General features: G+C 50.5%; 1 protein-coding gene across 2 annotated transcripts in view; it reads right to left on the reverse strand.

Moving 5' to 3' along the window:
* CHIT1 (chitinase 1) overlaps positions 1–9,059 on the reverse strand; it is a 35,873-nt gene extending 26,814 nt beyond the window's left edge. The window contains exons 1-2 of one of the 2 annotated variants that reach the window (XM_047841311.1): positions 9,055–9,059; positions 8,785–8,887 (exon numbers count right to left, since the gene is read on the reverse strand). Coding sequence is in view for 1 of the 2 variants with exons in the window: in XM_047841309.1 (XP_047697265.1) it covers positions 7,037–7,047 (11 nt within the window). In the remaining variant the exon portion in view is untranslated. Of the gene's footprint in view, positions 1–7,036; positions 7,339–8,784; positions 8,888–9,054 lie in introns of those variants that run through there. The other variant, XM_047841309.1, reaches the window with a different exon arrangement.
* Positions 9,060–9,876: the final 817 nt, after the last annotated feature.

The following is a 9,876-nucleotide window of genomic DNA, read 5'->3' on the forward strand; positions in this document are numbered from 1 at the left end:
TTGGGGGGGGGGGGAGGGGAGAGAAGACACACACATTCAGTCTGTAACATCTGGATACATATATAGGTGTGGAATTACAGGATTATTGAGTAGATGTGTGTTTAACTTTATAAGAACCTCCAAGCAGCTTTGCAAAGTAGTTGTACCATTTGACACATCCAAAAGCAATGTGTGAGAGTTCCAGTTATGCCAAATACTTGCCAACATGTGTTGTTGCCGGTTTCAGAAATTTTAAATATTCTGGTGGGCGTGTAGTGACAGCTCACTGTGGTTTTTATTTTTTCCTGCTGACTAATGATGTTGAGCACTCTTTCCTGTGTTTACCGTCCATTTGTATGTCTTCTTATGTAAAGTGTCTGTTTGAGTCTGTCATCCATCTTTTTCTTGAGTTGTTTGGTTTTGTTACTGTGTTATGTGAGTTTTTTAAATATATTCTGGACAGAAGTGCATGTTCAGGTACATGTATTGTGACTGTCTTCTACCAGTCTTTGGTTTTGTCTATTTCTTTTCTCAGTTGAGTCTTTTGATGAACAGCGGTCTTTAATTTTGAGTGAATCATATTCTAAGACTTCATAAAAGAAGTATTTCTTTTATGGTTAGCTTTTTTTTTTTTTTAAATTCTGTGTAGGACATCACTTGACCCTACGTGTGTGGGTCTATTTCAGAACTCTGTTCTGCTCCGCTGGATGACTTCTTTTGACCTGTCTTCAAATTCATATGCTCCCATACCTATTGATGTCTCCTTTGCTAGATGAAAAATTTAACTTTGCTACTTCCCAGTTTTTGTCAAAGTGAATTGTTATCTAAAACCCCAGTTCATAATGATGAAATCTTTATTATACAGTATATAATTGTAAGAATTATCTTTATCTCATTTTTTTCTGGACTTTTGCATCATGTGAATCACAATTATTTAGTTTGTGTAGTTTTATTTGGTTCTACCGATTTAGTTGTTCTTTGCCTTTTGTTTTAGAACTTCATTTTTTGAGTTCTTCATCTTGATTCACTTCTTAGCTGGCAGGGATATTTCCTAATGTAGTATTTTTCAAAAAGGTTTTATGGAAGAGCCCTCCCACTACGCCCTCGCCCCCAGAGGAACCCACTAACATCTGTAGCAATTAACAATTTATTGCCTTTCTGCTCTAAATCCACCCTTCATATGAGCCTGGAACAGTTCTCCCTTGCCAGTTGGTACATGTTAAACTTTGTCGGTAGAGGGCGCTAGAGGAACAAGGTAGTGGGGAGAGGAAATTTCTGTTCAGGGTTCCAGGACCCCAGGGGGAAACCCTGGGGGCGTTCATACCCAGCAAGTTTCGGCATCACTCCTTGCTGGCATCTTCGTGGCCAGGTCTGTGGGTGCCCCACCTGTTTTCCAAGATTCTGCTGCACCTTCACAAGGGTGATTCCCAAAGGAGAGGTGACTGGGCCAGTTTCCGGTAAAGTGCAGCACTCAGTGCTCTCCCAGGAGCAGCTTCCCAAAGGTTTCTGAGTGAGCCCTAGGTGGCTTTGCCATGAGTTCATCAGAATCCCCCAAAAGCAACTTCCTGGGGAAATTACTTGGGCACCCAACAGAAGGCTTCCAGCCAACAGCCCCAACCTACCATTCTCTGCTCATCAATCTTGGCTCTCTGAGTATGGACCAGCTTTGTCCAGAAACAACCCAGACAATTTCTCTGCCACCCAGGGAGCTGCAACCATGCTTTCTCCAACAAGAGCTGAACCCCAGCCTTGGGTGCTCCCTCCCCTTCCAAGTGTGTTTCTTCTTTGTGGGTTCTCCGTCAGTCCTAGGAGATTCTTTAATCTTCCCTTCTATTCCCACTGTGTAGTTAATTCCCTACACAAAATAGTTGATATTTCTTCTGTCAAACCTTCCCTGTTCAAATTACTGTATGATTCCTCTCTCCCAGAGCAGAGGCTAGGGAAAACTGTGGGTCATTTTTTGCCTTCTCTACTCTGAATAGAAAGAACCAATGGAATCCTAATGCTATTAACATCTCTGAATGTTGCACTGGTTTCTAGAATCTTCACAGAGCAGGAATCCTGCAGAATTATGGCTTGCTGGAAAGGTGCTAGGTAGGGCGAGGTCATTGTACACACCATAACAAGGCAGTCAAACCAGTTGGAGAAAGTGCTGTCAGTGTTCCATAAAAACTGTCCTTCCTGACTTCTGCTCCTGGGTCACTGAGCCTATTGTTCTCTTATAATCTGTTGGTTGGAATCATAGTCCTGTTTCCCTCTTTGAGGTCCTTCACACCTGCCCTTAGCCATCCTCCCTGCCATTGCCCTGCCCAGGCCCTGATCACCTAGCCTAGGCTGGTGGCTTCCTCTGGGGATGTGATGTCCCATCACCCCATTCGTTCCTGAGTGCCCAGCTTAAGCTTCACCTCCCGGGAAGCTTCCCCATCAGCTTCACCCATTGTTTCTCCCTGTTCTTTCCTCTCCAATGATCTGTGCTGGTCTTAAAGACATTTTCCTAAATCTTCTTTGCCATGTAACTGATCATCCCTACCAACCTGAGCTGCCTTGATGAAACCTAGTTCAGATCAGCCCAGGAAATGCACTTATTTGTGTGGAAATGGCGCCCTCTGTTGGTAAATGTATATAATGACTGAAATTTTTTTCCATCAGCTGCTGGATGATCTTCGTTGACTGCCCAAAGCAGAGAGAACCGGTGATAGCCAAGAAAAATTCAGCCACCACTCTCCGCTCATCCCATTGCCTTAGCAGGTGAAATTCAATCCACTGACCAACCCACCGGATTTCTATCCCTTACTATGACACTAGAAGGTTTCTGATGCTCTGGTCTCCTGGGTAACAATGGTTAACATTTTTTTGAACACTTGCTGTACATCAGGTATGGGACTAACTTCTTTATATTATGTCATTGTATCTTCAGAGCAGTTTTATGAGGTAAACACTTGGGTCAGGTTCCCTAAAAGCAGATTTCAGCACATGTGGTCTACTGAGGAAGAACTTTCAGGAGAAAGAAAAAGAAGCAGGATAGGGCAGGGGATGGAGCTAAGTGAGGCTGTGGTCTCAGCTGTGGACCAGCATCAGCCTGATCCTGCAGGGGAGCTCCAGAGCAGGGATTGTACCAGAGATAATCCCATCTTAAGGTAAGGGGGCTGGCCTTTCCTGCCCCTGAGTCAGCCAGTCACTGGCTGCAGGCCCCCAGGCAAGGCAGCTTCCATTCAGCCAAGGGAACTCTCTGGAAAGGAAGACCTGTGAACTGTTAGCACCAGTCTTCACACAACTGCGGGTCAACTAGCCCAGGAAAGAGGATCTGGCTGGGCACAAAGTGTCAGCAACGGTGTTTTTATTTCTACTATGCAAATGTGGAATCGTAATCTTTCACATCGGTAAGTGCTTTGCAGAATTTGGCGTGTTTTCATCAATTCAATTTCATCTCATTCAATGTTGCAGTAACCTTGAGAGGTAGTGATTATAATGCCCCTTATAGGAACCAGGGAAGTGACAAGGTAGGAGAGTTCCTCCAGATCACCCAGCCAGATAACTGTCTTCTCTGTTTGTGAATAGCATCTTCTCAGATATAGAGCCAGCCGTTGTGGCTCCTACTTCAGATTCTCCTCGGTGACGTGAAGGTTCTAGTGGTCTACAGTAGGATCGTAAAGCCCTTTTAACTCAGACTAAGTTCTAATGAATCTGCCAACCACCCCTTCTGAGATTGGGTAAGAGAAAACATACTTCCTTCCCCAAACAGGGCCATGCCTTGCCTACGTGAGATTGTTCTGGGTTCACAAAACTCCTACAACACTCCTCAATGGAAAGAGCATTGCTCACCTGTTTTAGCAGGCTTCCTTAGCAAAGTTTCCTTAGAGGCGTCCCGAGTGGCCACAGTCTGTCAGAGGAGACTGGGGTGGGGTTGGGGGGCTACCTGAATGCAACCTTCACCTACCCCAAGAGGTTGGCCGTGTAGCAAGTCCCATGGCAGAAAGATGGAGTTTCCTGGATCTTAGGGGAAATATTGCCTCCACGACCCTCTCAGGGGCGTGGACTTTGGCCTCAAGGTGCCTCTGGATCCATCAAAGACCCCTGGACTGCCTCGAATAAATGAGCGTGAAGAGTTGCATTGGATAAGCTTCCCCCTCCACCTCCTCCCATGCCATCATGGTTCCAAGGAATGCTTCACACCCAAGCCCTTATAGCAGTACAGCTGGAACACACATGGGGGCCCCAGAAACATCATATTGTGGTAGAAGAATGTGGGTTTAAGATCTCATTGACTCAGGTCCAAACTCCCACTCCATCACTTACTAGGTATCTCAGTCAGGGTGAGGTACAAATGAAGGTAACAGAAAACCTGCACCAACGTGGCCTTAACAAGGTGGTTTATGTTTCTCCCGCGTAAAAGCCTAGAGGTAGTCTTCTTCCAGATCACTGTTCTGCTGTTCTTAGTGGGAGGCCCTTGTCCTCACGGTTCAAGGTGGCACCTAGCTGCCAAACAGCAAAATAGAAGTAGGAACCAAGAGGAAGGGGCCGAGGGCACAAAACAAACTGTGCTTTAAGGAAGGTTCCCAGAAACTGCCACAAGACTTTTACTTCTCATTGGTCAGAACTCAGTCACATGACCACGCCTAACCACACAGGAGGCTGGGAAATGTAGTCTCCTTTCTAGGCAGCTCTAGACAATTGTAGTAGACAATTATTGGGGAACTACTAATAGCTTCTACCACGGAAGGTGTGTGACCTTGGACAAGTCTCACGACCTCTCTGGGCACGGAGATAATGCTATCTTACCTCATACAAGCTGTTGTTAGTAACTGAAACCTCACGTGCAAACCATCCAGCCCAGAGCCCGGAGCATGCTGCGCACAACCTCCCTTTTTTCTCCTCTCTGATTCCAGGGTTCTGGAATGCGCGGTTTCTGGAATTCCTCTCAAATGTGGCCAGGGCTCCTGTAGCCAGTTTCTGAGTGTTATCCCCAACCTGACTCCCAGGGTCAGCCCAAAAATTTCCCAGGGCTTCTGCGGTCGGGCCTCAGAGTACTAGAATAAGCCAATAGTGACTTGCCTCATCCTCACGCCTACCCCCCTGGAATCTGTGAAAAGAGATTCTCCCCACCCACCTTTCTTAATCAGCTAGCGATTTTGCGCAAGAGAACACTGGTCGCAGCTCCTTCACTGGAGCCTCAGATTCGTGTCCTGGTGCTGGTGGCTGAAGCCCGGGAGAGTCAGGATTATTCAAGGAAAGATCTCAGAGGTGCAAAAGCCTGTACAAAGTCTGGGGCAGCTCCCCTGACGAGGTCTCGCTGTGAACAAGCAGGGACCCGCTCCTCACACGCATCAGACTCTTCTATCAAAAGACTCCCAAAGGCTGAGAGCGTGACCCTTAACCAGATGCTCCCCCGACCCCCAAGTTTAGAGCGTAACCCAAAGCAAGTGACCATAAGTAAAAGCATTTCTTCCAGCCTCCTCTTGCTTCTTTGAAATGCACTCGAGGCGTACATTTTGCTGGGTTCCTTCAGAATATATTTCCCTAAATTTTTTCCGGTTAAATTAACGCTCCAGCAAGATATACCATGTTTTTCCTTCAGATTCATCTGGCCTTGGCCCAGTGTACATATTTCTTGGAGTCGCTGCATTAGCCCCTTCCCTTCCTGCACAGCCTCATGCCATACAACCATGGCGTCTTGGTCTTTGAACAACATGGGTTTTGCATTGCACCGGTCCGCCTCTATACAGATTTCTTTTGACAAATACACTCTAGAGCTGTAAATGTAGCTTCTCCTCCTTATGACCTGCGTAATAATATTTTCTTTTTCCTAGATTTCTTGTAAGAATCCGGTATGTAACACATATAGGATACAGAGTAATGGCTAGTCGAGTGTTTATGTTCTCGGTAAGACTTTTGGCCAACAGTAGACTCTTAGTAATTAAGTTTTGGGGACTCAAGCGTTACCCTCGAATTTTTGACAGTGTGGAGGGTTGGCGCCTAATCGTCCCCCCCATGCTGTCCAGTCAACTGTGTCATCCTCGCTGCCAGATTTGGAAACTGAGATTCTGAGAGGTTACGCAGATTGCCCAAGGTAACACAGAGAGTAACAGGTTGAACTGGGATTCAGATCCCAGTCTATCTGGTTCCAAATCCTGGTCCTGTAATTATGCTACAGTAAACAGGGGTAACCCACGGCCCATACTGGAACTTGTTGCTAAGGGATCTTGGCCACACAGCAGAATGGGTAAGTAGGGTGTGCCGTGAAGGAAGTCCTCTCGGGCTCAGGTGAGGAGATCGAGCTTGGGGGACTGTGGGGTGATCGACCCCAGTGGTTACCACCAAATCAACCTAGCAAGAAGTCCGGAGGCTGGAGAGGTGCTATGACTAATAACATGGGATCAGCTTGGGGCTCACCCATACACTCTTCATATCACCCTGGCCTCAAGGGCAGAGAGCCAGGACCAGGTAGAAGTGAGAGCGCCCTGGATCCCTAGGCAGAAACTCTGAAAAGGAAAAGCTTCTTTGGGAGCTGCAGTCAGTCATGAGGAATTTATTTCAGCCTGAAATCCAGGGGTGTCCAGGAGAAGGGACACCAAGGTGGTCCCGGCCCAAGAAAAGCAGAAAGAACATGGACGCTGTCTCAACCTATAGGTTCTCTAGAAGGCAGAAGAGGGGCCCCTGGCTAGAAAGACTAGTAAGTGCCCCTTGTAATCCCGGAGAGGCTGGGTGTCGAGGAGAGGATGATACAGGAGACTCCTGACATGGAGGGAACGATCCAGGCCTGGCTCCCCACCAGAGACACCATCCTGGCCTCAGCCTCAGGAGTCCCCCAACCTTCACCTTTGGGGCCATTTCACCTTCGCGTGTAAATTCAATGTGGCTCCCTGCCTGAGGATGCGATCTCTTGGTAGGTCCATCTGGCCTGCTTTTCCCATGATTGAGAGCTCCCCCCTTAGGAGGGCCATGGCAGGCTCCTTCTCCTGGACCCCTGGTTCCTACCACAGGACCCTCTACCTTCTAGGCACTTATTCCACAGTGATGGGTGCCCGCCTTGTCCCGCTGCCCCTGTCTGACCACGTACCTGTTGAACATCAGTAATTCCTTTGGCCTAGATGCTCACGAGTGGGCCTAGGATGCAGAAATGGCTCCTCAGCCTCCTTCAAAGAAGCTTTCCGTGTCACACAGCCACCTCAGGCGTGTTCACACCACCGAGTACGAGGAGCTGCTGTTCAGGCAGGTCACGTGGAGCCCGATGGTGTCAGCGGTGTGGCGTTGGCCACTGTGCAGCCAGGGAGAACATGGCGACGGGGAGGCCTTGGCCAATGGAGACGAGAAGACACTGCAGACTCACCAGCAGGGGGAGCCGGGCCTCCGTGTTGGTCTACGCCGCCAGGCTGGGAGCTGGGCACGTCTCCACAGGTGTTGCTCCTGGAAGGCGTGTCAGGCCAGGAAAACGCACCCGGTCCCAGGGGCCTAAAATAGCTGACGGTGTTTATTTAAAGCCAGTCACCCTATCTCACCGGCTGACTCCCGTGGGTGGGTGCGTAGATGGAAGTACTTGAGTGCACAGAGCGTGCGACAAGCTGAATGCGGGGGCAGTGGCTCCGTGTGGCCCTGGGTTTGTCCTGAGTGGAGGGAAGGGGCTTCTCCCGTCAGCCCATGTCCCGGGTTCCAAGCAGTGGCCAGGCAGCCTGTTTCCTGGGCTTGGAGAGGGGGTCCCCGGTGCTGGGCAAGGGTCTGGAACACCTTGCCTCTGTGTTCAGTCCAGAAAGGAGTCACTCTGTAGGTCCTACGATGGGAAGGACCCGCTCGGGTGTCCTCTAGAGAAAGCCCCTGGAGGCAGCCCGGCGGGTGACCCCTGTGGCACACACACACACACACACACACGCACACACACACACACACACACACACACACACACGCCCCTTCGCTCCCGCTCCCCAGTCAGTGTAAATGGGCCCAGGATGAAAGAAGTCTCCCTTCCTTCTCTTGCCAGAGGAAAGGGACTAAAGGTTGCAAAAGAGCTCTCAGGTTCTCGGACAAGAAGGCAAAACAAAACAAAACAAAACAATACAAAACACAAAACGAAAAGCTCAGCGAGATCACGGTCTTGCCCCGAGGCCAGAAATTGCTCAAGTCAAATCAGCCAGCCTGGGCTCTGTCAGCGGTGAGGCCTGGGAATGGACCCGGCCTGTGTGGGCCCCTCTGACGGGGACAGGTTCAGAAGCATGGCCTGGGCCCCAGGGCTCTGGCCTGAGGGGGAAATGCTGTCCGCTCCACAGGACATGCAGGAGAGAACAGCTTGCAGGATGCAATTCTACCAAAGACGAGTCAGACTGTTTCGAGAAAGGCCTGAGGCCCCACGGGGGCAGAGAAGGCGAACTCGGCCTGCCGAGTAGACGAAGTGTTCAGGGCCTTTCCCCCGCCCAGTCAGCGGCCGGCTCTCTTCTTGCTCTGCCGACTCCTCAGAGTGCCCCCTTTTAAACACTTCCTGAAAAGCCACTGTGTGACCATCCTTCCCAAGTTGGGGACACAAAGAGCTTACAGAACAGGGCTGGCGCTGGACAATCACCACAGAGTGACAGGCCCTGAGGAAGCCCCTTGATGGGAAAGGTACCAGGGAGGGCCAGCTACAAGGACACCTGAAGGAAGCCGAGAAATTGTCGAGGCCGGTGACAGGAACGAGGCCCAACTGCGATTCCTGTCCTGGAGGGACTTAGGACCAGTGGGTCAGGCAGGCACATCTGGTGGCGCTGGCGAGCAGGCACACCTACCTTTATTCTGTGAGGTAGATCAGAAAATGGAGCTCAGATAAGTTAACTAACTTACCTCAGGACACACGGCAAGGAGCTCTGACTGTACGTCCCAAGCCTTGACTGGTTCTTTCGATAGCTTCTGCCCCTGCCACCGCCCCAACCGCCTGAGGCAGAACCTGGGTGGGAACAACAGGGCCTGACGTAGCTTGACAGGCCTAGAACTCGTTTTCGTTCGATTTTTCAGGCACCAGGGTCGGTTAACTTCTGGGGGGCCTGGCTTACAGCACCAAACACACAGGAGGTGGAGGGGCCAATCATATGCCCTCCCTGGAGAGGTCATTACCCAAGAACGCAGGCTTCCGAGGCTGGGACTTGGATGATGCTACTGGGCGTGACCTCGGCCACGTGACTTCTCCCTGTGGGACCCGGCTTCCCGACCTCTCAGTTGGGGCCCCAACTCAGTTGAGGCTGTGCGGGGGATTAGACTTGAGCTGTGTTAGGTGACTGACGCCTTGCCCGGCGTGCAGACGGGACTCCGTAAATGGTAACTGTTTTGTTATCATAGTGATGTGGATTTTAGAAGTGTCAAATTCAGGGGCCTCATTCATGTAACTATGGCGCAGCGAGGGTGTAGGGTGACGAGACCTCATAAATGGATGGCTGTTATAGCCCAGGGGCGGCAAAGACCAACTTCCCAAACAGGCTGAGGCGGGAGGCTTCCCACAGACGCTGGAAACAGGTCCTCGCGCGCCTCTGCCCTCCCGGGTCCTCCCTCAAATCCCGCTGGTCCCCCTTTCCAGCTGGAGTGCACGGAGCTTTTCCAAGGGTCCACTCTGGGCACTCCGGGTATGGGAGCTGGGCAACGCAGAGTGGTCTGCTCCCCGACACTCCCCGGAGTGCTTCTTGCCTGGAGAGTGCTCCTTCCCGGAGTGCTCCTTCCCGGAAGATCTGAGGGCCCCTGAGGAGTCTGGAGATTTGGGGTAGCTGGGTAGGAAAGAGGCTGTGGGTAGCTTGGTTGAGCACGAAAAGAAAAAGGTCTTTTCTTGTCCTCTGATGGCCCCCTCCCGAGGGTGATCCCTACCCCACATTCTGTACACAAACCCCTGAGGGGAGACAGGCAGTCCCCAAACGGGTCTTCCTGGGGAGCCCCGATTCAGACACACCC

This window comes from Prionailurus viverrinus, chromosome F1, assembly GCF_022837055.1.
Source record: "Prionailurus viverrinus isolate Anna chromosome F1, UM_Priviv_1.0, whole genome shotgun sequence".
Classification (NCBI taxonomy): Eukaryota; Metazoa; Chordata; class Mammalia; order Carnivora; family Felidae; genus Prionailurus; species Prionailurus viverrinus.